This window comes from Rhea pennata, chromosome 1 (genome assembly GCF_028389875.1).
Source record: "Rhea pennata isolate bPtePen1 chromosome 1, bPtePen1.pri, whole genome shotgun sequence".
Lineage (NCBI taxonomy): Eukaryota > Metazoa > Chordata > Aves > Rheiformes > Rheidae > Rhea > Rhea pennata.
In genome coordinates, this window is record NC_084663.1 from 57,488,420 (window position 1) to 57,516,193 (window position 27,774).

A 27,774-nucleotide genomic window follows, 5' to 3' on the forward strand; every position below is an offset into this window, starting at 1 on the left:
GGCTGTTGCCGTCGAGGCGGCGGCGCTCCCGCGGCGGGGCACGGCGAGGCCTCCTGGCCCTTTAAGTGCCCCCGCCCTGGACACGTGATACGCGCGCGGCGGCGCCACGCAGCAGGCGGCGGGAAGTGGCTGCGGCGTCATGTGACCTGGCTGAGAAAGAGGCGGGTGGGGGCGGGGCTACTATGCGAGGAGCGCGGCGCTGGTCCGGCAGCTGGCGGGGCGCGCGCCTCCCGCGGAGGGCGGGCGGGCGGCCTCCTTGGTGGCGTACGCTCTGCCCGGCGCGGGAGGACCGGAGCGGCCGGAACTCTATGGCGCAGGTGTGGTTGCTGACGGGACCGGCCTGATCGATTCGCAGCGGCCCGGCGCGCCAGGTGCGTCACTATGTCACGTGTGGCGCCTCGCGGGCGTTGGCCACGCCCCTGTCTCTATTGGGCGAGGCTTGTGGGGGTGGGGGGGGGGGGGGGTCGTTGGGGCCAAGCCATGTCCTCATTGGCTGGGAAGGGAGGGCAACGTGTGGTCTCCCCCCAATGGGAAGGGGCGGGGAGCGCAGGGGGCCCTCCTTCCCATTGGCGGGCCAGCTGCTGCCTTCTTTTCCCATTGGCTGACCGGGGGTGGGGAAAACGAGGAGCTTGCACCCCATTAACCAGAGAGCGCTGCTCCATCTTTCCCATTGGCTGCAGTGCAGCAAGGGGGCCAAGGAGGGGCTTCACCCATTGGCTCCAGCATTCACACTCTGTTTGCTGTTGGCTTGGGAGGAGGCTCAGTGTGCCCATTGGCTGGAAGATCCAGGCTCCCTTTAGCCATTGGTTGATATGGGGAGGGGGGTGTCATCATGCAGCACCTCCCATTGGTTGGGGCAGCCAAGCTCATTTCCCATTGGCTGGCAGGGAGAAGGGGGTAGTGATGCAATGCCATCCATTGGCTGGAGGATCCAGGCCCACTTTGCCATTGGCTGGCAGAGAGATCCTGCTCGTGGTGCCCTGGGGCCTTGCCTCCTCCTGCCAACAGGCCCCTCACAGTGGGACAGGGCCACGAGACCAGCGGTGCCCCTGGGGTGGGCCCAGGGCCCGGTGCTGCTGGGACCTCATGTGGGGAGAGCTGGGCGCTGGAGCAGTTCCCGCCCCCAGTGAGTCGCCACCGGGGTCTTCTCCAACAGAGCTGGCTTTGCCGTTCCCACCATGGCCCAGGCGGTTTGGGGGACGCTCCTGAGGCTTGCCTTGTGTGCCGGCGCTGTCTGCACCACAAGCAGCACTGCTTTTCTCTACCACGACTACTGCGTCATCGGGGCTGGCCCGTCAGGCTTGCAGATAGCCTATTTCCTCCAGCAAGCCGGCAGGGACTACATAGTCTTCGAGCGCAGCCACGCTCCCGGCAGCTTCTTCGCCCTCTATCCTCGCCATCGCAAGCTCATCAGCATCAATAAGCAATATACGGGCAAATCCAACAGTGAGTTCAACCTTCGCCATGACTGGAACTCGCTCCTCAGCCATGACCACCGGCTGCTCTTCCGACACTACTCCCACGACTTCTTCCCCGATGCTGACACGATGGTGCGCTACCTGGAGGACTTTGCTTCCCTGCTGAAGCTGCAGGTCCAGTACAACACAGCCATCGTCCATGTCACGCTAGACAGAGATCAGCAGGCCTGGAACGGCCACCACTTCATCCTGACGGACCAGAGCAGACAGAACTACAAATGCAGGTAACGGGCAAACTGAGGGCTATCTATACAGCTCTCCACAGGTGTATTGAAAGTCACAGAATCGCGGACTTAATTAGGTTGGGAAAAAAATGTAAATGTCGTTTTGTTCCCTACTTAAAGCAGGGCCAACTACATCAGGTTGCTCAGAGCCTTGTCCAGTCAAGGTTTGAATATCTCCAAGGATAGAGATTTCAGAGCCTCTCAGAGCCCCTGTAACAAGCGCTTATCTCCCATTGTGGCAAAAAAAAAATTTTGCAATGATCAGTGGGGCAGATGGGCACTGCTCCTGGGAAAACAATTCATGAGCAGTGAGGAGCTGCCAGAGAAGTTTGCATCGCTGAACTGCAGCGGGTTCGGTCTGTGGTGGCACTTCACACATCTGTCTCACTGCCCGTGGTTTACACCACCAAAATTTCTGTGCTTTACATGTAAGCTTGAAATTGCTTCTTCTATCACAAGATACTTGTTTTCAGTGAAAAAATTACTCAGTTGTACTTGCCTTAGCCTCTGCTGCCTTTATTACAAACTTGTGTCAGTCAGTACAGTGACACCCCACCTCAGTTAACCCATGTGTTTAAAAGTCAGTTTTTAAAATATGCCCCAGCAAGCTCAAGCCCTTCAATAGCCTGGAGCCAGCAGAAGAGACAGGAAGGCACTAGGGAAAAGGAGGGCTGTTATGAAGGAGGAAGGAGAGTGTGAGAAAACACAGTCAAGGTTACTTGCAGAATAGATCTCTGAATTACCCTTCCCCTTGTCATGCTCCACACATGCATATTCTGTACTGCTACTGAATTACATTGTTATAAACGATTTAGAAGCTGTTCGTGTGAGTATATGGAATATATTTCTCAATTCTTGTGAGAATCTCAGATCTAGGTCATGCTTGCTGTCACCTGGAGGTATACTGGCTGGCAAGCGTGGAGGGACAGACGTAATATTGGACATCACATATCATGAGTGAGTTACTCTCAGGAACTGTATGAACAAGGCTGGAACAGTAGACAGTGCTGCTAGCCTGCACTACCTGATATTTCCTTCTGTGCCATAAAAAATTCCCCTAAAATTTACATTAAAGTTCCTACAGTGAGATATTAAAAAGATTACCATATTTTTAGTGCTAGCGATTAGGATTAATTCTGCTAACATATTTTTTATGAGTACTACTTAAGCTTTAAAATACTGAAGCCATTTTCTATCCTTCTTTAAAATTACTTTTGTTCCAGTATTAAAAGGCAATGCAAATTTTAAATCAAAGTAATTTTTTATGCAGCATATAATCAACCTATGAAACACATTGGTATTGTAAAATATATTGTCAGTGAGTATGTATGAGTAATAAATGCACATTTACAAGCAATTAAGGGAGACTTAGGAAAAGCATGGAGCTTATATGTACAGCTTATGCACGGACCTTTGCTAAAATTACATAACTAGTCTTCATTGGCTTAGTTATAGATAAAATAGGAATAGGTCATTAACTGAACCTGGGGAGAGATTTCTGTCCAAATTGTAGCACCAATTGCACAAAGCAACTGATTCACTGTTGCTGGAGGTGACACATTACAATGGTCTTCTGCAACAGGAGGAGGGAGGAGTGATGAGATGGAAGGATGGTCTGATTCCTGTTTGTCCTAATGCTATCTGTGTTTTTGCAGCTCTTTGTTGGTAGCCACTGGCACGTGGGTCCCCAACGTGGTAAACTTTCCTGGCTCAGAATATGTTGAGGGTTATGAGACTGTGTCCATCAATCCAGAGGATTTTGCTGGCCAAACTGTGTTGATCCTGGGCCGAGGGAATTCTGCCTTTGAGACAGCAGAGAACATTCTGGGCGTCACTAATTTTATCCACATGGTGAGCCGATCCCGTGTTCGCCTCTCTTGGGCCACCCACTACGTTGGAGACTTGAGGTAGGAAACTGCTCTTCCTCTTTTAATGCAGCTGGAGTATTAATAAAGGAGAGTCACTTTTTGCCCAGGAGACTAGTCTGACTGGCACACCAGACACTATGGTTCTGGGCATCATTAAGGAATCAAGAGGTCTTTTATGTTTAGTTCTTTGGATTAGTACCAGTCTAGGTTTGCAGGTGCTGCACACAGAAACTTTCTGAGAGCTCTTCACTGGCCTGTGTGAAACACAGAAATGTTCCCGTAGAAATGTATCATAAAATGTGCTAACTCACAAGTAGTCCCCTTTCTGGCACTCACAGGAGAGAGTTCACAGGTTGACTACATCCTGCAAGGGCAGTGCAGTGATCAGAGTACAGGTCTGGGGGTCAGCAAATCCACATCTAGCTACTTGCTCTGCCACAGACTTCCTAGGTGAAGGTGAGCACACTACTTAGATTCTCTGTGCTTCTCTGCCCCATCTTTTAGATGAGGCTAATAGCACTCATGCACCTTGCAGGAATGCTGTGAAAATTAATGCATTAATGACTGATCAGGAATGGGGCCAGATAAGAGGCTGGGCTCCCCTTTTATTTCTGCTAGGTGCACAGAGGACAACCCTCATGGGTTACAGGAGCAGTGCCCAGCACTGCCTGTCCAGGCTATGTTACCATGGCTGTTCCCATTAGCCCTGAGGTACTAGGGCTAACTTTTACACTGAAGAGGAGTGTGAGATCCTGGGTAAACTTGTCCAGGAGCTGGGACTGAACCCCAGATCCCACCTCTCCTCCCTTCCTGTAGTGCTTCTTACATTCCCCTTCATTTGTAGAGCAATTAACAATGGCCTGTTGGATACATACCAGTTGAAATCTCTTGATGGGCTTCTGGAGGGCGACCTAGAAGATCTGGCTATTGTCAAGGACAAGAAAGGGAAGTTGCACATCACGCTCCGGTTCTACCTGGAAAACAGGAACACCAGTGCAGGCATCAACTCCATCACCCTCCCACAGGATGAACTGGATAATTTTGCTACTCGTGCACCTTATGACCGTGTCATTCGCTGCCTGGGCTGGAAATTTGACTTTTCTATATATAACAGGTGAGGAAAAAACAGTATCTACAGGAAGGAGGTATCTATAGCAATAGACTGTGAAAGGTCCTACTGTAGAGGAAAGGGAAGAGCAGGCAGGGTGATCATATTTACTCTCTTGGCGGTACTGCCCAGTCCCCCATGTGCTCTGAGTCACCTGGTGCTGCACAGTCACCCTGCAGCTATGTCCATGTCCCAGTGGGAACGTATGTGCTTCTGTCCACTGACAAACAGGCTGTAGGGCTGAGCAAACAGTGTTGGGAACTGACTCATAGAGAAAAGTCTTGTGTCTTTAGAACTGAAGATCTTGACTCCTCAGATCACATGGAGATGATTAGCTGTTTTTTGAATGAGGAGGGTATGGATGCATATCACTACAAAAGATTATTCTCTTTTTTTCTCGCAGAGGATGCACTCTTCACTCCATCTTAGTTTGTCTCCCAATACGTCCTACGGCTGAAAATACTATTGCTAGTTCTGCTCTCTTCTAAAATTCGCTGTCAGTGGCTAAGGCTATAATTTTGATCTTGTCCAGAGCTATCTTCAAATGAGCACACTTGGCTTCTGGAAGATACTTTCCCTAGCACATGAAGTCAACATGTAACAAATCCCACTGAACTCAGTGGAAGCATGAGGTTCTGTACACGTCTTTCAAAGTGACTACAGGTTAACTTGTGCCTCATCAGAAATGATTTATTTTTCTACTCCTCTCCCTCCTGACAGCCTGCTCTTCTCTTTTGCACATCAGATCCCTTAGACTGATGCCAGGAAAAGGGAATAAAAAGAAGTATCCTCAGATCAAACCCAGTTATGAGTCCCGAGGCACTCGAGGACTCTTTGTTCTTGGGACTGCTAGCCACTCTGTTGATTTCAGAAAATCTGCTGGGGGCTTCATCCATGGATTCCGGTATACAAGTGAGTAATAGTGTACAGAAAGGGCAGAGATTGGGGTTCAGCTCTAGACTTCAAAGGAAAAATTCATAGCTTACTGCTGGAGAGAGATCACCCTTAATCTGGTGCTAGCAGTGAGAATAATAACACACAGCCAAGTTACAGCTGCATAGCAAGGTCTGAAGTGGAGGAGAGGCCATGGAAGTGATTTGGGGTCATATTTGAAGTCTTTTGTCTGTCTTTGTTTTGTCTTGCATCTCTGTTGCCTATTGTCTCCTGTTTATGTAACAGAAACATTTCTGTCAGCCAGATGCTCTGCCTCATGACAGTCTGTGGGTGAGAGGTCTGTGCTGTAGAGTTAAAACCTACTGCTTTGGGCAGTAGAGAGAATTCGTGAGTTTGTGTGTATATGCCCAACCTTTTCATTAAAGAGCTGCCCAGAAGTAATGAAATATTGATGAAACCCCTCTACCCCTTCCCAACCATTTAGTATTGCCTCCACTTTCTGAGGGCCTCTCTACTGCAATTAGCAGTGATCTGAGTGTGAGATACTGAGCACAGATGAACTGTTAAGTTTATTTATTGTGTCCTGCCAGTATCTGTGTGTGTCACAGCAGAGCGATCAGGTTTCTTAAAAGTTTGGAGTTTTAAATAAGATGCCTTTGTTTCTCTCAATGTCTTAGCTCGTGCAGTCCACCGCCTATTGGAAAACCGCCACCATGGTGTCCCCTGGCCATCCACAGTTTACCCTGTTATACAGTTGACCAATTCCATCATCAAGCGAGTGAATGAGGCCTCAGGCCTCTACCAGATGTTCAGTGTCCTGGCTGACATCATACTGCTGAGAGAGTGAGTGAGTGAGTAATTATTCCCAGCACTGCATGCCATCATTTAATTCTTTTTTCTTTACCATTTCCCACAGTGCCTCATACAAATTGCTCCATTGCTGTCTAGGGACATCAGCATCATGTAGGTAGCCACCTCAAAAACTGTACCACTACTGCAGCTGGTGTCACCATATCCCATTCGGCCAATTACTTCCCTCTTCTAAATGGCTGAAATGGTCCAGAACGTCCTGCTAGGCTCAGAGACTTAGTACCCTTTCACTGTCCCTGGGGAAAAGCTTTCCCTGAGCTGTGCTAATGTAGAGAGATATCTGGGAAATGGTATGGAAATATAATGGAGTCTTGTACTAGTATATGCAGCTTTTGAAAGCTCTGCATGAAGTCCAGCACAGGTCTGTAATGACCAAAAAATCATTATCGTCTGATGGCTTTTTGGCCCTAGCCTCTGTCAGCTGAGGGAATGCTGGATCACATTGGTCTTTCTCAGTCTCACAGACAGAAAAGTCTCACAGGTGTGGTTGCAACTCTTAGGAATGCGACAACATTTGAATATCTCGAAGAATACCCAGTTGGAGTCCTGGCTGAACTGGAAACACTGACAGGGAGAAAAGCTCCCAATGGGCTGTTTGTCATCATCATGGAGTACGGGAGAAATTTCTCTGGGGCTGATAAAGATGTCTTCTACTACAACCGAGCAGTGGGGGAGGCACAGCATGCCTGGCAGTCCAACTTTCTGCACCCTGTTATTTACTATTACAAACGCCTCCCAACAGGTAAGTTCTCCAGCCTCTGTTTGCTAATTATCTGATATGAGCAAAATCAAGAGGGCTGAAGATACTTCAGGGCCAAAGAGGGGGCACCCAAGTGCATTATATACCTTCCTTCTCCACTTCCTTCATATCTATCCTCTGTGGCATCCCTGCCATCACTACATGAGCTGAAGAAAAAAATGGAAAAATGGCAAGAAGTTCCCATCAGTCATACAGAAATGTAGTAGTAGGACTAGAGACCTCACACATGAGAAGAGAGACAAACAAGGGTGCTGGGAACTTCTCCTTCTCCCAAAAGACTCCAGAGTCATGAGGCAGCAATGAATGTTGCTTCCATTTGCTTGGCACCTGGCAATGCATGTGTATTACAGAGTCCTGGCAGTCGTGGCTGGAGTGCTCAGTGTCATTGCCAAAAGGAAGCTGCTCTTTGTGGCCTGCCCAGGTCTGAGGGGCCATGTAGTGATGGAGACAGCCAGAGGCAAGAGTTTGAAGATGAATGTTACCTCCAGCGAACAAACACACTCAGAATAAATTTCCTGGGGAAATGAGTGTGCTGAAAATTCATCTTCAGAAACGTAGGGTCAGGCTCTGGCCTGACTTGCTCAGAGAGCAGTGTGATGGCTAGCAGCATTATAGCTTATGCACAGTTCAGCTTGACTGGCAGTCCCTACCCAGAGGGAACAGGGCTGAAGGTACAGAACTGAAATGACAGGAAGTGCTGCAGTCAGGGAAGGATAAGGGCCAGCTGTAGAGTGGCAGGGCTGTTCAGGATGAAACTAGCAAAAAGTATTGCAAATGAGAGTAAGATAGGGATTAAAAGGCCAAGACAAAAGCTGGAACAGCTGTCATTGCTGCTTTCCTCTCCCCAAGCCCTTTTTAATGCCATTTTGATCCTGAGAGATTCCTTTATTGTTGTTTTGGCAGAGCGGGAGATGAGACTTCGCCCCCCCGACTGGTCTCTCCCCCGCCCAGACGCCATCCATCACATTGTGGAGGATTTTCTGACAGACTGGACAGCCCCAAACGCTCACATCCTGCCACTGAGACGTTTTCTGGAGAACTGCGTCGGCACTGACCTTCGCAATTTCTTTGCAGGTAATTTGAGCAATGAGTGGAGGTGGCAGCAGGAAGAGGGATGAGAGAGATGTGCAACAGGAGCGATTTCTGCTGCAAATAGCTGAGATCTCCCTGCGATGAGCTAGTGATTTCCCAATCAGTTCCACCTCTGATGTGCTCCCCAGACAGTGAGAAGTGCTAGTGTGTGTGTTTATGTTCCCATATAGCTTGTGCTCTTGGCTATCACCAGAAAGAAAGTGCCGGCAGCACACCTTGTTTTAGGGAAAGGTATATGAGGTCAATCCCTTCTCTAGCTGCAGTTTTACCTCCTCTTCCATTATCTGAATGTTCCTTTGTGCCATTAGGTACCAGTTCTGTTTCCCTATAGTGATGATGGGCTTGTTTTCATGCTGCTGAGTGAGAGTGGGAGTGCTGGGATATTATGCTGCAGAACTCTGCTATGGGAACCTAACACAGGAATCCCACTTGGCATCCAGAGAGAAGCAATTCTGGGCTACCAAGAAGATGACAAAGGGATAAAAACTCAAATCCAGTTCATTTTTTTTCTTTCAAAGTGCAGCCTAGGGATGCCATCCTGCATCTCAAGCTCTGCAGTATCGAGGTGGTTACTCTGCGGCCATGCAGGGCAGAGTACCAGGTGGGAGACTCCTGTCACCTTCCCTAAACCTCTCCCCCTTCTGTTCTGAATGAGTTCTCAAGCATTCATAGGAATTTTCTCTATAGGGTATCTCTGCTGAGTCTGATTTTTGGTCCTTCCCCCTGCAGAATCCTGTTTCCTGTTTGCCTTCACCCGTCAGAAGCTGCCTCCCTTCTGTCAACAGGGATATGTAAGAATGCAAGGGCTTGTGGGGATCAAGAGACTCCAGCGCCATGCAGTAGATGCTGGCCTGCTGGAGGATTACACTGCTGCGGACTTCACAGGTGACAGACTCCTTGGCAGCCCTGAGGGGTCACAGGACCAGTTGCTAAGAGATCGTGCAATGCCAGTTAGTCCACTGCAGCATCTTGTTACTGCCAAGGATGAACTTTAACCTTTCTCACTCCACACTGAAATCCATAGGTGCTGTTGTGACAATATTGTAACAGAGATCCACAGCAGGACTCTTCCCTTTTCCATGTACCTTTTTCATGCCCATCCTTTCCACTGATCATGAATTGCCAAAGACCTGCTCAGATCTTGCTGTTACAAAGAGGACCAAGGTGCCCTGGAGGGTAAGTCAGGAGCTGAAATCCAGTGATGCTGAGGCTTCTGCTTTGTACTTGCAGAATTCAAAGTTGCCTGAAGACAGTGTTTATTTTTATCTCACAGACCAATATCTGCAGCGATGGCCAAGTGTCCAAGAAGAGAGTGCAAGAATGCCCAGAAAACTTAAAATGTCATGTTCCTCTTCTGAGGTGACATGCTTACATTCTGTTGTAGGCCAGTGCAGACTCTCTGATTACGGGATACTGTATGCCATGCATACTGGAAGATTTGCTTGTGTGCTGAATCCAGAAGCGGTACTCTAGGCAAACTTCACAAGCAAGATTTTTCCAGCATTTGAATGAGGGCAGTTCTGCAGCCTGAGTGGAGAGGGATGGTATTTTTTAGTTAGAGCGTAGGTAGGATAATATGTCATTTCCCAGAGGAGATTGCAAGGTACCTTTCCCTCCATAGAGGATGAGTAGCTTGCCTAGAATGCCTAGGCCATAGTGAGAGTTGTACTGAGATTGGCCCTGCTGTCCAAACATTTCTCTTTTCCCACACCAAACAACCTGAAACAATAGCCCCTGCATTTTATAAGGCATGATCAATATTTCTCCTATTTGCACTATGTCCCATCAAGAAAGTTTCAAGTGGATTTTGATGTTGTTAAGAAGCTCGTTCTCTATTACTTTTTTCTTCCCCTCCAGTCACCTTGAGATCTTACAAGTGTTGACTGGTAGGTTGTCTGCACTTTATTCTCCCTCTTTGTCAGCCGTGTATACCTGTCTGTCACTCCCTGCTGATTCTTCCCAAGGCCTTGCAGTTGTAAACCAAGAGCAGTTTTGAGCTCAACCTTACAATGTCCCTGTGATTTCTAGGAATAGAGGAGGGGCCAAAAGGAATAAGCTCTTACCCCTACACACATGCTCCAACCCCTGAGTGCACAAAAGAATATCCCTTTGCACTTGTTTTTCCCCTAGACTGGGCAGGGGCTGTACCTTAATGTACCTAAAACTCATGATTCTTCAAATTTGGCTGCTGTTTCTGTGAAACCTCAGTTCACGTACCTCTTCTCCTTCATGTTTGGTGAGGCTGGGGGACAGAGGTAGGTGACATGACAAAGGGGTTCTTGCTCCTTTTTGGTAATACTGGACCATGCTGGTGATGCTACTGCTACCAAGAGATCTTACGTGTTGGAGTACAGCTCTTATGTGCTGGTAGGGAAAAGTATCATGTTCTCAGCTCGTGTAGATCAGCGTCACTCCACAAACTTTACATTCCATTACTACAGCTCCAGGGCTGGCCCAGAGAATGGCTGTCACGGTCTCTAGTTGTTCAGGTGATGCTGCCACTTGCTACGTCTTTAGCACCATAGGCTTTCTACCTGGGGATCATCCAGGAGAGGACAAGGGTCTGTGACTGAATCAGGTTGACTGGCTGTCACCTAGAGCCTGTTTCATTCCGTGTATGTGCTGACATCGAGAGCAACACTCTTGTACGTATGTGCACGCACCACCTCCAAATGTTTTCTCTTCCATCCCCAAATTCCTGCAAGAGATTCCAAGACTGTAAATTCACAGTATATGTGTTGCCTTAGATTGTGATTCTGCTTTGAAAAGCGACTAAGAAATGGCCCCCACTTGCTCTTCCAGTGTGCTCCACATACGTCTCCCAGCGCTGAATAGGGTGAGTTTGGCCTTGGAGGCCCTGCTGCTGCTCACTTCTGTGGTGCCACTGGATCCCAGGGAGCCGGCACCCGAGTCCTTCCGATTCATGCACCGTTGATAAAACCTTGCGGTCCTGACTGTGTTTCGGGTGATCCCGATGCCTGTCGCAGCTCAGGGGCAGGAGCAGCGGGTCCATGCCGCACGGCACTGAACGGCCGTTCTGGTGGGGCCGCCGCCGCTGGGCGGTCGCCTGTCGGATTCCGCTTCGGGGCTGGTGCCCTGTCTCATTCGATTGTACATCGTGTCGAAGTGAGTTACCACTGCCTGTAGTACTTCGCTGTATTACAAATATGTTTTGTATGGTTATATTCTTCCAATTGAGTTTAAAAAAAAATGTTTTAAAAGTCAGCAGCCGGAGCAGCGTAGTCCCTTGGTTAGCCGCGGTGCGGGCGCTGCGCTGGGCTACGCCGCTGCCACTGCCACTGCCACCGCCGCCCGCCCCGGCGGGAGCCGCGCGCCGGGCCCGCAACGGCGCAGCGCCCCCGTGCGAGCGGCGCAGCGGCAAGCGCCGCCCGCGCAGCGCCCATTGGTGGGCGCCGCCCCGCGCCGCCGCCAATCAACGCCCGGCGTCTTGCCCTGCGTAACAAACGGAGCTGGCGCCGCAGGCCGGCGGAGGGGATTTGGGGCTTGTTGCGCTAGCCAATCGGAAGCGGGCGCCGAGGGGGGAGAGGCTGTCGCTCCGTTCCGCCTCCGCCGCCGGCCTGTCAGCTGTCACTCAAGCGGGAGTCATCCGCCGCTGGCCAATTAGCTCCGGCTGCCGCCGTTGCGTGCCCGGCGGACGTCCTGCGGCTGCAGCCAATCAGCGCGCAGGTCGGTGCAGCGCCCTGCGAATGCTTGGCCGGGTGTGGGTCACCTGCGGGCCTGGGAAGGTGCGGGGTGGGGTGGGGGCCGCCCCCGTGGGGCCCGGGGGGTTGTCCCGTGAGGCTGGGGGCACCCGGCATCAGAGGGTCCTACCTCGTGGGGGTGGGCACAGCGAGCCTCGAGGGTTTGTCCCGTGGGGCTGGGGGAGCAACTGGGGCCCTGTGGCTTGGGGAACCCTGCCCTATGGCACTAGGGTGTGTGTGGGGGGGTCGGGGGTGAGCAGGACCCCAGGGTGTTTGGGGGGCTGCCTCATGGGGCTGGGGGAGCAGCTGGAGCCCCGTGGACAGAGGGCCTGCCCCATGGGTGGGTGAGGAATGGAGATTTCATGGGGCTGGGTGGGAGGGCCTTGCTCCATAGGGCTGGAGGAGGTAATAGGGCTTCTGTGCCTGGCAGGGGGCCCTGCCCCATGGGAGTGGCAGCATGGCTGGGACTTTATAGCTGAGGTGTCCTGTGCTGTGGGGGTGAGGAGCCTCTGGGGGGGGCTGGGCGTAGGAGGCAGTAAGCACTCCCATACAGTGCCCCATATTTCAGTCTAGGTTACCCTCTGGTTTTGAGGCCACCCTCTGCAGCAGGTTCTGAGCAGAGTGCTGCTACAGTGGGGCCAGCTGTGGGCCGTATGGTGCACCTGCCCCATGTTCCTCTTCCTCTCCTTGCAGATGGCCCAGAAGTTAGTGCTCCGGCGGCTGCTGTCCCTTGCCCCTCGCACACTGCCACCACCAGGACCACGGGCTGGGCTTCCACCACGAGCGCTCCATGGCCCCCTGGTGCCCCCTGGCTTTCTAACCCCTTGCAGGACCCTGGCCACCCCAGCGGGCTGCGGGAGCACCTTTAACGTGCAGGATGGCAGTGACTTCCAGGACCGGGTGGTGAACAACCCCAAACCTGTGGTGGTGGATTTCCATGCACAGTAAGTGCCCAGGCCCATGGCCAGGAGCAACTTTCATGTGTCTCTGTTGTCTTAAATGCAAATACCTTTGTGTTGTTTTCCTGCCATGACAGCCCTTCGGGTACCTTGTCCCTTCCCACTGCTGCATTGTATGCAAGCTGTAGTGCTGCTGGCCACCTCCACGGGGCTTCTGTTGTTAAAAGGCACTTCTGCCTCTACAGTGAGGTCCTTGGAGATCTCACCTGTCTTACCTCTTTGTAGCACAGCCGTGCCAATATTTAAAACAAAAATACCAAGAAAGCGTTCCCCTGGGCAATGTAGCTTTAAGATGCTCTAGTGTCGTTGTGTCTGAGCATTTTGTCATCCTGCAAAAAAAACCCTCAAGACTGAAAAATTCTTGATGTCTCTATGCACACCCCTTATGTGACCTCTTAAAAACATCTATTAACATTAGAAAAACACTGCTTCATATGTTATCAATGCGTCAGTGTAGTTAATGGGCGAGAAATAATGAGCATAACACAGTGGACCTTAAGAGGGCCTGTGTTTGCACAGTGCTGCTGTACCTTTCACCACCTGGAGCCAGTGGTCTGATGGTGGCAAGTCCCAGGGACAGGTTTTGTTGCTCTGTTTTGTTGCCTCGCAAATCTCATTGCTACTACATGGATCAAGAGATGTGCTCTGTGCTGTGCCATAATAGCGTTTGCTACAGCACGTTGCCTAATTGGCTGTACTTTCCTTCAAAGGTGCAGGTGGATGATTAAGCAAATAACCTCATGAATTTAATAGAAGTGAAGCTGTGCCCACTATTGAATCATTCCTTGATGCTCTTTTTAAGTAGCTCTTAGGATTCAGGTGACAAGAATGAGTGGCTGTGAAGATTTGAGCCTCCGTGAATGGTCATGTTGTGCCTTTCCAGTTTTCTTAATGTTGCTTGCCCTTGAGGCAGGGCAAACACCTTTGTCAGTAACAGCCTTGTAATACCAGCAGGAACATTTGCCGTCAGGAAAGATCTTGCCATCATTTTGCCAATGAAAATATACCTAGATGTTAGCTGCCAGTTTAAGGATATTGATTATCTTTGTTTTCTTAAGTATTTTGCTAGTCCTGTGTTGTTGATATCTGAACCTGTTATGACCGATTCTGGGCAAACAGCATAAATCAATCTGAAAATCTGTGCTCTAAGTAGACCAAACAGACAAATCAAAATGAATGTTAACTGGGATTGTCCAAGGTGGAGAGGGAAGCTGAAAGCCTGAAATCTGACATGGAGAGAATCTGAGGAGGAACAAAGCTCACCAGAGCTTCAATTTTAAATAAATAGGAAGATAATTAGAGCACTTACAGCTTTAAGTCATATTTTCTTGAACTAAATAAGCTCATGGCTTTTTAACTGGTGCAGTTAGAGAAAACAATGAATGTTTTCTGTTTAGAAGGCTTTACAGACTCTGCTATTACTGCACTTGGGTTTGAAATAGGTAGCCTTTCTTTTAACAGATATTACATCTTTGCCATTTTTGCAGCTAGAGGTTTCTGTAAATCCTGCTGTTATTGCGGAGGGTAAGTCTGCTGCTTGACTGTACAAGTAATCCAGTCTTAGTGTGGGCTGCTACCCCTATACCCAATGGCAGCACTCACACAAGTACAACTGAGCAGTTACAGCTCAGTGTGTACGCACCAGTATGAACATAGAGGTGGGTAGAGGTAAATGGCTGGGAAAAGGGGGAAGGAAGACCCTATTGGCTTGGCAGAGCAGATCTTGATGTAACTGAAATGACATCTAAAGCACCCGTGGAGTAAAAGGAATGCTAGATAATGACCTCTTCCTCTTCTCACCTACCCCTGCAAAAATTTGCCAGTGCCTTTGTGATAGAAACATCTTTCGAAGTCATGATTTAGGAACAATGTTGCTAGCTTAGCTTTTGAATGGAAGGGCTGCAGGAGGGTTGGTTAATGTTTACACTCAGTGTTTAAAGCCTAGCGCCATCCTGTGGCACAAAGGTGTCAGAGTGAAGACGGAGGGAGGTGAAGTGATGGTATATCAACAAGCCCTGCTGTGGCTGCTGCTGTGCTCGTCTCATCTAATGCCTCCTCTAATGGCCATCTAATGCCTGCTCTCCTCTTTCTTCATCAGATGGTGTGGCCCCTGCAAGATCCTAGGCCCAAGGTTAGAGAAGATGGTGGCCAAGCAGGAGGGGAAGGTGCTGATGGCTAAAGTGGACATTGATGATCACACAGACCTTGCTATTGAATATGAGGTAGGGGCTGAAGACTGTGGGTTTTTCTTTGCTGATGATGCAAAGATGGTCTTGCTCTGGGAAGAGGTGTGTCTGCGCAGCAGCAACACTGACAGGGAGAGGAAGCCCAATGCTGCTGCCTACAGATTGCTAATTCACGGGTCACTCTTTATTCAGTGGGTCTCACTGCTTGACCCTCTTCCAACTCTGCTGCTCGTGCTCAGCATCCTCACCTCTCCCTGCAGAAATGTGTCCTTTCAGCTTGCAGAAGTGTGTTAACATAAGTGGTTGCCTTCCCCCAAGGAGCTTGTAGCATGTGCAGCATTTTGTGTACATAAGCTGCTCAGATGTGAGGCACGACATGAAGTAACAAGCCCCAGTCTGTTGAGCTCTTGAACACGATTCTACATGCAACCAGACCATACTCTCCTTCCCTTTCTTGTTTTGTTTTGTTCTCACTGGGTGATAATGTCGCATCTTTTAAGTTGCATCACAAGGAGACACTATGGAGACCAGGCTTCCTGCCACTGTGTTTATAGCAAAGAGAAAGCTTAATTTTCCCTTGCAAATCATGCAAATAGGAACTGCTCCCTCTTCTTAGATGGCATCCTGTTCCCAGGGCTGAGGCTAGCATAGGAAGCTTCTCAGTTTGCTCAGCGAACTAACTCATGAGCAAGTTGTCATTTTGCTAAGCCTGGAGGAGCTGTTCTGTGCTGTTCCCATATCCTGCAGTGCTGGAAAAAGGAGGAAGCTGAAATAGTTTGTTCCCTCCCACTCTTTCCTAAGCAGAACTTTTTGCCTGTGCTGTGGTGGGATGTCTGCCCAGTGAGTGCCTACAGATGTGAGGATTCAGCTTTCACAAGCTGGACAAAAGAATGCCCGATACCATCCTTGGTGACAACGTGCTGACAGATCAGCTAAGGTCAGGGAGGATAGCTGCTGGCTTGTTAACAGGGCTGTATACTGCAAACCTGAAGGCTGTATTGCTCAAGGGTGCTAGTGAGAACAAACTGAGGAGGTGGAGGTTGTTTCAGCAAGGGTCAAAAAGTATTAAATCCTAATTGATGCAGGCAAGGTCTTGGTAGCAACTGTCCTATCTAAGGAGAAGAGAATGGAGATTATTAGCTTAACTCTTCTATTGTTCCAAGCCTTCCTGTAGGTAGAATTAGCTAGGATTAAAAGAGGATAATCTCAGATGACTGGAAAAGAGCAAACAGTGCACATAGGTAATGAAAGGTCTTTATAAAGGCTGAAATTTGTTTAGTTCTGTAAGACTGATTACTCTGTTCAACATCACGTGCACTTTCATGAGGCAGTGTGTGAGCAGCTATGCTGTCCCCCACCACGTGCGTACATTTATTTGCAGGGTCTACCTATGGTACAGCCTTGGTGAGGCAGGTGCAGGCAAGAGTCGGGCTGCGAGGAAGAGCTGGCTTCCAGCAATTCCTTCAGGAGTCTTAAACACAAATACAACAAAATTTCATTTTGCAGGACAGCCTAGGGATAGTCATCTTACCCTCTGCTTTCTAGGTGATATGTGTGTTTAGTCTTGACTGTTATCCTGTGGCTAAGACCCCCCCCCCCCCCCTTGACAGTGTTTGTGAGTACGATAGCCAGAAATGATCAGGGGTAAAAGAGGAATTTTTGATCTGGTCTTCATAATTCAGGGCATCCTTTCCAAGACAGAAGTTTGGTTACCAGTTTATATCATACTGAGCAAATGGCTTGGTTTTGCTCCTTGTTCTGGGAAGTTGCTAGTTATGGAGATGTGAGCATAAGGGCTTATGGGAAGATACTTAATCAGGATCAAAGAAGGACCAGAGATGGTATTTGGAAGAGATGAAGTTAGCCAAAGAGGGATGGGTTTTGGGGGGCCCTTTATTTATTTTCCCCCCTTCCATCTGGGATCAGCTATCTCTATCCTGAGAAAGCTTTTGTCCTGGGGGTTTTCAGTATCCATGCCACCCCCATAACTCCTCTGCAAGCTGCCAGGAAATATCCTCCCATCTATGTTTATTCCCTGCCCACGCATGTAGACCTCGGCTTGCTGCCTGATTGCACAACATCCTCTCCAACAGATTCATTAGCATGGGGGGAGGAAAAGAGAGGGGGAGAGACCCCCTTCAAGAGCAGAGGAATGCCTGTGCATTCTTTCACACATGCTTCTGTCTGTCCTTGGCTCCAAGCTGTCCTGGCTTAGCACGAAGCGCAGATGCATTTCCTGCTACTAGAGACGTCCCAGATGCCCTTCCCTGTCCAGTTATGTACAACACAAGTTCTTTCTCTGGGGATTCCTACTCCTTTTATCTAACACCTTTAATCTCTGATTACGGCCTTTTCTCACTGTTCCACCCTGCTCTTGCCCTAAGAGCAAAAAAGGATAAGGAATACTTTTGTTTCATCTGCTTTCTCTTAAAATTCTTTAATATTTTGCTTTGGCCTGTTGCCCTACGCATGTCTACTGAGAAAGAGCAGTCCCTTCTGCTGTGGATGGGCAGTGCAAACCTTGAGTAGCCCTGGACATGGGCAGTTGTTCATCAACAGAGCTCATTTCTATTGGGAGTTTTATGTCCTGCTCCTAAATATGGGTGAAATCCTTTCCACTGCCAGCTGTGTAGGATCTGAAATAGTATGAAAGCCTCAGCTTTGGTTGAGAGAGAATTCCCTTGGTAGAAGCACTGCCAAGAATAGCCTGGAGAGCTGTGCTCTTTCTTTTTTCTTTTTTTTTTCAGGGCTGATCAAAAGCAGCCTGACCTTTCCTTTCTAGAAACATTCTGGAGGAATAGGAGGGCTTTTTTAGTTTCAGTGCGGGTTGGATCCAAAAAAGGAGGAGAAAAACAACAACAAAAAGCCCAAAGTTGCCTGCCTTTTAGAAATTTCCATAATGTTTGCTTCACAAGCATCAAAACGAAGTACATGCTCCATGCCACCTTTTCTGTAGCTAGAGGGAGGGATGTTGTGAAGAATGTCATTTTCTCTGTGCAGATGCAAGGAGCTCGTAGGGTCCCTGGTTCTTGCCCAGCTCTGCAGTCTCAAACCCTGAGCCTGTCTTCAAGATTTCCTCACTGCTATAAAAAAAAGGGGAGCTGAGCCCCACTAAGGGCTTCCAACTTCACGATGCCCAGTTTTAAAACTGCCATTGCGCCCTTCTCTTTCAGACTGAAAATGAGTTTTTCCTTTGACTGTTAAAAGTATAGAGCACAGTGCTTCTGCTGCCACCCCAGGGTAGCAGAGAGGAAGGAGATCCGGGCAGGTTGCCTGCCGGCACTGATATTTTCCCTGACTTGAGGCACGTGGGAGGAGATGAAGGCAGCAAAGTATGCATGAAGCTCCTGGGTCTGTTAATCAGCATGCAGAGCCCTGTAACAAGTATCATCTGGTCTTCTCTAGTTCTTTGAAGCTTGATCTGTTCCTTACCAGGCCTAGTGCCATGTCTTGTGGCATGAGATGTAATGTTGCTGGTTAGATACGCTATTTTTTGGATGGAGCTGGAGTAACTCTGCTTGTTATTACCCCACTTAACAAACCAGAGGAAAGCTCTGTGGAACTTTGGCCTTCTAGAAGAGGAGAGACCAGTCAAATACACTGTTGTACTTCTAAAATCACAAGTGAGCATGTCAACATCTCTGGGGTCCAAGTTTTCCAGCTCTGCTGCAGCCAGTCACTAGGAGGAGCTGAAGAACATGCATTGCACCAGCACTAGAGGAGGTGGCAGAAGCCCCATTGCTGCTGTCCTGTCAAATTAGACTGCACAAAACCCTGGAGAACAGGCTACAGGGAACCATGCTGAACTGACCAGCTAGAATGGGGTAGAAACAGAGGAACAAAATATCTCTTTCATCTCAAACTCCTGATGGAAGCAAAGCCAGATCACTGGAGGGTTTCCTGCAGGAAGGATTTGTGAGTGTGGCAGATTCTTGCTGGCAGTGAAATGGAGGACAGCTGGGAACATATGAGGGAAGGTCCTGCAGGCTGGCAAACAGACTGCAGGCAAGATATGGACAGGATGTGTTTCAGGGGAGAGGCTTTGTACAGATAAAAGGGTGCTGAGGCTGCAGGGGCAGACAGCTGTCTGTTCCGAAACATGACCAGATCTCTCTCTCGTGCAGCTTTCTGAGCTTCGATTGCTCCTTCTCTAGATTGTGTCTGCAAGGTCCAAAGGTTCTTCTGTTGTTCATTCAGCAAGTCCCTGGGAACCATTGTCATTTCCACTGCTGTTCTCTTGGGTAATTCCCAGCAAATTTTATTCTAGACTAAAACAGTAGCACCCAGAGCAATGTGGCTGCCTGCTATTTCTAACTGAAGGGATTTCTTTCATTCTACCTAATTGTCAGGGATCTGCAATGGACAGCCATTGATGCATGACAAGCCAAACCACTGAAAAGGAAAGATGAGCTGGAAGGAGTTGTCAGTACTATGGTAGGATAGAGCAAGAAAATCTTCTGCCTGTTCAGTGATGGGTGGGGAAACCACTTCTAGCTCCTGTCCTATCTGGAGAAAAACACAGGCCTAGCCCAAGACCAGCCCAGCCATAAAATGCTCAAAGATCATGTCTGAGAGATCTCCTGGAAAGTACTGGTAAATATTGGGCTTGTTTGCTCATGAGAGCTTAAATGGGAAGCCTGAAAGAAGAAGAGGAATTTGTACTGGAGGGGGCAAAAGCTTTATCTGTTTAATTTTATATTAGGTTTAGTTTTTTTTCTTTTAAATTTTGGGTCTGTCTTAAGCTGGAAAAGTTGCGCAGACCTAACTTAAGCAATGTTATTTAAGTCAATACAGAGAGAAAGCCACAGAGAGAAGAAGAACATGGAGCCTACCTGGCCCTGGTTTTGCTAAGGAACATGTTAGCCTTGTGCAGTGTACAGTTACGCTCTTATAGAGAGGGGACTGAGGTGGTTGAGCTTGTAGTTTGCTTTTAATAAAATGCCTTTAGCCATAGAAAGTGATGTCCTTGGTAGTGGAAAACAAAGTGTTAATTAAAAATACCTTTCTCTTTTCTTGTACCTGGCTTTTGGTCTCTAGCCAAATATAGTTAACCTGCTGTTCCCAGGTGTGAGGGACTCCAAGGAGGCACAGCTGTCCTTGTAGGGCTCCATTTGGGGTCAGAGTGCAGTCAGGCTTCTCACAGTCTTTGCTTACACGTCTCTGCTTCTCTTGGCCCCCAGGTGTCAGCAGTGCCGACTGTGCTGGCTATGAAGAATGGAGATGTTGTGGATAAGTTTGTGGGGATAAAAGATGAGGATCAGCTAGAAGCATTCCTCAAGAAACTCATCGGAGCCTGAAGTAAAAAGGTGGCTGTACCTCTGCCTCTGGATGCATCCATGTCATGCATTCCTTGCCTGGAAGAGCTGAGGGGCATGTGATCTGCCCGCCTTGTACAACCTGGGGTTTTATTCTGTTTTGGGGGTTGTAGGAGATGAACAATATTGTAACCTTTCCTTCCCACTTCCCACTTTTCCTGGGCAGCATTAGTTGTAAAAGGTGCTGAGGAGCATTGCTGCTTGTTCTCAAAGTGGGGAGTGTTGCTGGAATTAGGAGCCCATCTTTATCAGCAAATTGCTGATGTGTGAACCTGCTGCTGAGTTAGAGGAGGAATGTTTTTTCCCTTTGCCTAGTGTCAGATAGCCCAGAGCAGAGGGCAGCTACTTCCTGCAAGACATGGATGCATACGTGTCCTGAGTGGATTTGTTTAAAGCTGAGAATGTCTCTCCATTGTCTGTGAAACTTGTGTCCTTGTCCTTCTGTTGTCATGTTGCTGGGACACATGAACCTTCTGCAAATCTGTGGGCTCCTGTCTTTTTATAAAAGAAAATAAAGAGAAGTATTTTATGGGTGTCCTTTTATAGGTCTATAATAAAGATAATTTTATTGGTCACTTCTGTCTACTTGGAGAATAAAACTTGATATTCTGAAATCCTCAGGAAGTCCCTTTTTCTGTCCAGAGAGATGAGAAGGAAGATAAGCAGAGAAGTGGCTTATTTCTCATGATGGGGTGTGAGAGTGCAGATTAGGACTTAAGACACTCCCATAGCCTAAAAGATAATTTCTTAAAAACAAGTAAGTGGATTATTTTATGGGGCTTTTGATGCTGTTTCTCTGACTTTCCAGTGTGATCAGACCCACTGTTGGTGCTGCTGAATCCAGAACTCTGGAAAAAGGACTCTTCTGCAAGCAGAGGAACTCTGGCTCATTGCACACAACGAACCTGCTCAACACCCCCCCCCTCCACACACACACACACCCTCCACACACACACTGTGCTTTTTTTAGTCACTTCCTGGTGAGGAGTCTGCAAGCCTCCTTCTCCCTTGTGTGAATAATTAAATCTGCTCATGCAGGTGAGCCATGCCAAAAGGCAGCCTTTTGACTTTAATTGCCTTGACCTTTAGACCAAGGCACAGAGCTGTGTGTTCATATCACCAGCAGACTTCAGCCCTTCCCTCCTCCTGTCCTACACCTGTCTCCAGTCAACATGACTTTTGGATGCTTCCCATTTTCCTCTGCAGTGCTCCATTGGCTGCTTGTAGCTTCAGGTGACTTACCTAAGATGCACGACAACACTGTAAATACTTAATAACCATGTAAAAGCCTTTTTCCCCTTCCCTGCTTCTGTTTCCCTTCAGTCACTATTAATGCTGCTTTGGCTCTGCTCTATTTGCTTCCTGGAATAGGTTGGTTGTCACAAGCAGCAAGGCAATTTTTTCTACACCTTTGCAATAACCATTTATAACCTTTCAAGGAGTGGGGGAGTGGTGATCTAACTCGTGCATGTTATACTGCAACCGCAGTGCTGTAGGCATTGCTGTTCTTGCCTGCTTTCCTCACCCTGGACACCAGTGAGGCCTGGACAACAGCAAAATTGGTGCCAGTTGCCTTAAAGAGAGTATGTTGCTCATGCTGAGCTAACACGCTGGCATGTTGCTGACATAATATGCTGCTGGAAGTGATGTCACCTGGAGGTAATTCAGCAAAGCTCTGTTGGTCAGTTATGACCAGTTAAAATAGCACTTTATTTTTGAGACCACCAAAGTTATGCTGCTGATATCCTGCTTGTGTTTCAGGCAAGGCAATTTGCTCTGCTGTTCCAGTTCACTTTGGCATTCCTGCTCCATAAACACTTCTAGTAAAGACTGTCTCCATTTTCCTGCACATGCAGGAAAAGTAGGGAAACAGCGTCACATACCCAACAATAGTCAACTTTCATGCCTCACTATCCCACAGAACAGGAAAAAACACAGTGACTTTGCATTGTGCATTTAAGAGACAGTATAAATTAGCTATTTTATCACTTCCTTCTAAAGAAAAGTGGAGCTAATGTGGCATTCAGCTATTAAAGTGCCAGCATGCTTTAGAGCACATTGCATGAAAACCGCAACTGTTCCTCTAAGATAAATACTGAAGATCCACACATGTGGTGCACTTTGAAAAATCTCTCCAAAACAGCATAAATGGTGGAGAGGAGAGGGAAGAGTCTGGAGCACCTTCAGGCTCTCTGAGTGATTTGCAAAATTTTCACCATGGTACAAGACTTAAAAGTGCAAAGACATTTTCTGAACAGGATCTTAATTCAAATCCCTGTTTAGTGTCTGCTGAGGGAGGCCTTGAGGATTTTCACAGCTGCTGTTAATAACAGATGAAGTGTAAGTGGGAAGCACCACAAGCAGTGTATTTATATAGAAGTAAAAAGAGGGAGGAGGAGGTTACAAAGCAATTTTCAATGCTACATGAATGTGATGTTGGTCATTCCTGAGAGAGACAATGCAATAGGTTATGTCTCAACCATAATTGCTTTTTACATGTTAGTTGTTAAAATGTTTTCTCCATTCTTGTTCTGGTAAGGATGCAGTTGTTCTTCATTTTTAGAGTTAAACATGTCTAATGTTCCTCTGATTTGTTAAACATTTACTTTTTCCTGCCCAGGACTGCCTACATTACAGCACTGTTCTCTGCTTCTAATGTTCCTGGTTGCTATTTTAAGAATGTGTGGCAGTTGGTGGCTTTCCAAGGGTGCAAAGCTGAACCAAACCTGCTTCTTGCTCCCAGGTGCATTCTGAACCTAACACCAAGACCCCCACAAAGTTCCTGTACCTTACCTCTGCCTTTGTGCTCATGTTCTTGTCAAAGGGGCCTGATTCAAGGCAGCTGAAGGTTTTCCATTCATTTCTGCTGGTTTGCATTGAGCCCTAAAGCAGCTGCTCCTTTCCTCAAGATGTTTGCGTGCATCTGAACTCCATGTTAAACTCAGTCTGCTGCGTCATGCCAAAGGCCTGCAGGGAAGGAGAACTGTGTTACCTTCTCTGCTAGGTATGCTAAGCAGCAACTAGAATAATGTCTGGGTAGACATGAAAAATTCAGGTTGACTGATTTGCAGCATACAAGCAGTTGGCTCCCCATAAATACTCGTACAGCTTTGATGGGGACAGGACTTGGGACCAGATTTGGTTCCAGTCAGATAAAGCCGCTGCAGTCTGGCCACCTAATATTAACAGTAAATCCTTTGCTTTAATCAACATACTGTACCATTCCCCCTGTGTAAAGAAACAAGAACCAGTACTATGTGAACAGGGAAACAACTGTCACTAACGCTGCCATACGCAAGGCCTTTCACTAACCTAGCCTTACTGTTTGTCACTATAGCTTGTTAACCACTGAAGTTTTTTCCTTTCCTTTTCTTTTTTTTTTTTTTTTTCAATTAGTAATTATAGGATTCAGACAGAATTGCAATTAAAATTCCAAACTGTGGAAGACTTATTAGCAGCAATGTTAAGCTCAGTGTTGTTCAAAAGCGTTTCTGAGTCGCATTAAACGATCACTGAAGCTTTCCGTAAGTTAAAGAATGACAAGTTACAGTAATACCCTAATAACTTGCGGAGCTGCAATATTCTAAGTGATTAAAAGATAAATTATCAAAGTCTTGAGGTCCAGACAGAAATAAAAATACATCAGCTATTACCCAGCCTCAGCCTTGTTACCTGCCACTTCAACCCACTCAGGATTGAGTCCGTCAGTGCATGTCCGTCCATCCTTCCCAGCAGTGCAAGAATAAAAGGAGAGGTGAGAAAGGTTCAGGTGCCCCAGTCAGCTCCAGAGCTGCGCTTCAGTATTGCTTTCCTGTTGTTCTTCTCAAGGACACTCCGATCACTTGTAAACCTTGAGGTTTTTCTGACTTTGCAACTTTCTAAGTTCACTAACACTTTCTCTCTTAAAAAACCTCTCTCGGGCAAAAATTGGAGGCTGCAACTAACTGCTAGTGCTGCAGTTGCAGCCTGAGTGTGATGCCAGGAGGGGCTGCTGTGCTGAGCAATACCTGTTCCCTATTTGGTGCCTAGTGCCCTGGGCTAGGAATTCAGAGAGGAAGCAGGCAGCAGTTGCTTTTTTTTCCCCCCTCTTTCAGTGCTGTGCAATACCTTCCTGTGCTCTGTGGAAGGAAGGAGCCAGGAGAAGCTGGGGAAACCTGTGCGATAGGAAAGCATGTGGGCAGGGGTGGACATCAAATCTCCCCTTACGCTCCTAGAGCAGTCAAATGAGTGAAAACTGGAGACCTCTAGAGAGAGCTTGAAAATGTGGCTCTCCCTGTCCCAGTGGGGACGGAGCAAGGAGAAATCCTATGACTGCCTCCCTGGTGCACTGGTGGCAAGAGATCCCCATTGGGGCTGAGTCTAGGGGACCAGTCTCACACAGAGAGGCCAGAGTGGGGGACGGCGGAGGAGCTCATCCTGAAGAGCAGAGTGGACAGCAGCAGACAAGAAGGCTCTGCTCCTGGGCAGTACCCAACATCTGGACCTTCCAGTCCCTGGTAATCAAAACAGCCACAATCAAAATACATTAGAACTGACTGATTTTTCTTCAGGGCATGTCGCTTCTGTGGAGGAATGTCCCTGAATATACATATGTTTACGCACACATGCACTGTAGCTGCTGATGAACAAAGATATGACCCAGCTTGTTTGCTCTTCCCTCTTAGGGGAAGGCTGAGCTCCTGGTACTTTCTTGGTCCCCACTGCTAGTTCCTCAGATGCTAAAGGCACTCTCAACTCCACCTCTCCTCTGGCTGGAGAAGTAGTTGAGTAATACTGAAAAACAGGACATTTTTGCAGTGAAAGGCCTAAAAAACATCCATTTCAATTTGCCCAGAAGGTACAAAATACAGCAGAGATTTTGTTCTCTATACATGATGGTGACATCAGGCCTCCCAAGCTACTGCAGCTCCTCTGTCCTGGTGCCTGAAGAACAGGGAGTGAGAGGACATGTTTCTTACATGGCTCCACATGTGATACACGTAGCTTCATGGGCCTAGGAATGGAGAAGAGCTGCAATCCCTGAGGCTGTTTTTTTTTTCTGCTTCACCTCAAGGCAATAGCACTTCCCCATAGGGCTCACGGCAGCAGGCACAGGAATTGCTGAGCTCCTTTCCTCACAGACTGCTTTAACCATCGTGTTGTGGCACACTGCAGTGAGCAGGTAACTAGTGCTCTGGGTCTGGAGAACACAGCAGATGTGATGTAAATGGATTGTTGTACTACATGCAAGCTGTGACATGCCTTCCAGTATTTATAAAACATTGTTTTGCTTTAATCTTAAATTGTCAAAGCCCTTTCTGTTCGCTGGAAGCCTTTTTTTTTCTTTTCCTTTTAACTGCAAGTTTCATCTTTCAAAGCTTAGCTAGTTTTGAGTGATGATGAAAAATCTCATTTGCAGTGACTTTTTGTTACATGCCTACATTGTTCATGCAAAACTGGTTGTTTATTTTTCACCTTGGCATAGCTCAGGAGTGACTGCATGGTGTTAGCTCCAAATTTCTAAAAACACTCATCTGTGAGGAGAGATCTAGCATGGCAGTGCTCAGACCAAGAGACTAATGCTTTGGAAAGGCATGACTGTCTAAAAAGAGGGTGAAGGCAGCATCGTGTAAACTATTTGGTAACTGTAAGCAGTGGATCTGCAATGCGTGTTATCCAGAGAATATCTGTAGAGTGCTTTGGGTCTCTTTGGGATGCAGCAAGCTAGAGGAGTAACAGTACCCAGGCTCCAGGGGAAATCCAAGCAGTGCCCACAGAGCAAAATGAGCATAGGGGAAATATATCTGCAGGGAGCCTATAGAGTGACTCAGAAGTCATAGAGAAAACCACCTCCTGCTGCTTGGAGAAGCAAGACTGAAAGATGAGTCTGCTCCTCGACAGAAGTTGGTCTTAATAACCACATCCTCTTCTCCAAGAGTGAGACACCCAACCCTGGGGGAGGGGAGGAGGGGACTAAACAGAGTATAAATCACACATATGACAAATTCCAGGAAAACATGTGGAAGCTTCTTTTTTGTCCTTCCACTAGCTGATTGCAGGAAGCTCCCCAGGTGATGGCTTTAGCAGCTGCTGGGACAGGAGACCTTATTGTTCTGTGGTCATGATTTTACAATCTTGCCAGTTTTTGACAGGAAACTACACAACAAAACCATCTAGTTCTTCTTTCTTGCTCCCTGGGTTTGCTCTCAAGGGCCTGATCCTTCAGTTTATCTCTTTCATTACCTCTGAGGAGATCCAGCTTCCCTTTCTCAGCTTGGATCTGGTCCCAGGTCTGATGGGCTTCACCCCAAGATCGTGGCAGGAACACAGAGAATTTTCCCTAGACTTCAGTCCGTATTAAACATTGGCACTCTCAAGCCTGTCACTGTATTTCTAATGCTAAACTATGCGGTTACCCAGCACATCAACCCCCTTGTACCTGTCTGCATAGTGTTTAGTTCTTGTTCCCATTTCTCTGACATTGGACTCAAGTTCTGTTCCCAATTTAGGTTTCCTTAGTGACACTCAGAAACACATTTTGCATCTTTTTTTTCTGTCTGGCACAGCACAGGGGTGTAGCACAGAAGGTGGTAGCAACTCTGATATTAAAGACTACGAGAATGTGATGGACCCGTTGCTGCCAGTCTCACTGATGCATGGAGACTTGAAACATGAAGCTATGACCAGACTTTTGGGGTTGCCATCATCTCCCTGTTCTGCTGCTTCTTCATGATTCCATGCCTCATCCCAACACTGCGGCCAGCTTGCAGCTACCAGCAGCATGGTGGCTGATGTAAGGGCACCGTTTCCTACCTGGTCCTTTTTAGCCTGCAGCTTGGGGCACTGCAATTCTGCTCAGGCAGCGTTAAATCCTGAATCTCTTCCCCTGCCTCTTTTTTCCTTCCCTTCACTAGGTTTTACACCAAGGCCAGGAACAAAGATCGCATTCCCTCTGAGGAATCAACAGGCCGTGGCGTTTCCAGCGATGGAGGCAGTGCACTAAAGCCTGCCCTCATTAAATCTTCCCCCGCCATGGAGCTGATGGTGCAGGCAGGTTGGCATGTCACCAGTTTTGCTAAGGGTGTCGGCAGGGGCTGAGGTTTTGCATCAAGTAGATGCATCAGGTGTTGCAATCCCATCTGGAGAGTGCCTGGCTGAGGTTCAGCCCTCTCCATGCTCGCTTGTGCCTGTGATCTCATGGGGTTTTGCAAGCACTAGTTGGGCACAGTCAGCCTACATTGCTGGAGCTGCAAGGAAAACTCAGAGCTCAGGTGTGATTCAGTTGAGGAGTCTCTCTCATGACTGAGTCAGGCTTTATTCCAGCATCTTCATGCTGTGCT

The 27,774-nt window shown here is 47.9% G+C and overlaps 2 protein-coding genes across 5 annotated transcripts; both read left to right on the forward strand.

The window, feature by feature from the left end:
• The first annotated feature begins 196 nt into the window (after positions 1-196).
• On the forward strand, positions 197-10,474 carry FOXRED2 (FAD dependent oxidoreductase domain containing 2). 4 transcript variants are annotated; one of them, XR_009960025.1, is made up of 10 exons: positions 197-371; positions 1,157-1,702; positions 3,358-3,609; positions 4,415-4,684; positions 5,424-5,590; positions 6,250-6,415; positions 6,943-7,184; positions 8,106-8,276; positions 9,024-9,470; positions 9,568-10,474. XR_009960025.1 is itself a non-coding variant. In XM_062588693.1 (10 exons), the coding sequence occupies exons 2-10, from the start codon at positions 1,179-1,181 to the stop codon at positions 9,087-9,089; spliced, it is 1,941 nt and encodes a 646-aa protein (XP_062444677.1). In that variant the 5' UTR covers positions 197-371; positions 1,157-1,178; the 3' UTR covers positions 9,090-9,183. The 4 variants fall into 4 exon arrangements, 3 of the variants coding, with proteins under 3 accessions (XP_062444677.1, XP_062444665.1, XP_062444686.1); XM_062588693.1 differs by lacking the exon at positions 9,568-10,474 and adding an exon at positions 8,813-8,895 and having other exon boundaries at positions 9,024-9,183; XM_062588681.1 differs by having other exon boundaries at positions 9,024-10,474.
• A 1,511-nt stretch (positions 10,475-11,985) lies between these two features.
• On the forward strand, positions 11,986-21,069 carry TXN2 (thioredoxin 2). The gene is made up of 4 exons (XM_062588715.1): positions 11,986-12,040; positions 12,689-12,939; positions 15,053-15,176; positions 20,321-21,069. Exons 1-4 carry the CDS (start codon positions 12,002-12,004, stop codon positions 20,435-20,437), a joined length of 531 nt encoding a protein of 176 aa, XP_062444699.1. The 5' UTR covers positions 11,986-12,001; the 3' UTR covers positions 20,438-21,069.
• Positions 21,070-27,774: the final 6,705 nt, after the last annotated feature.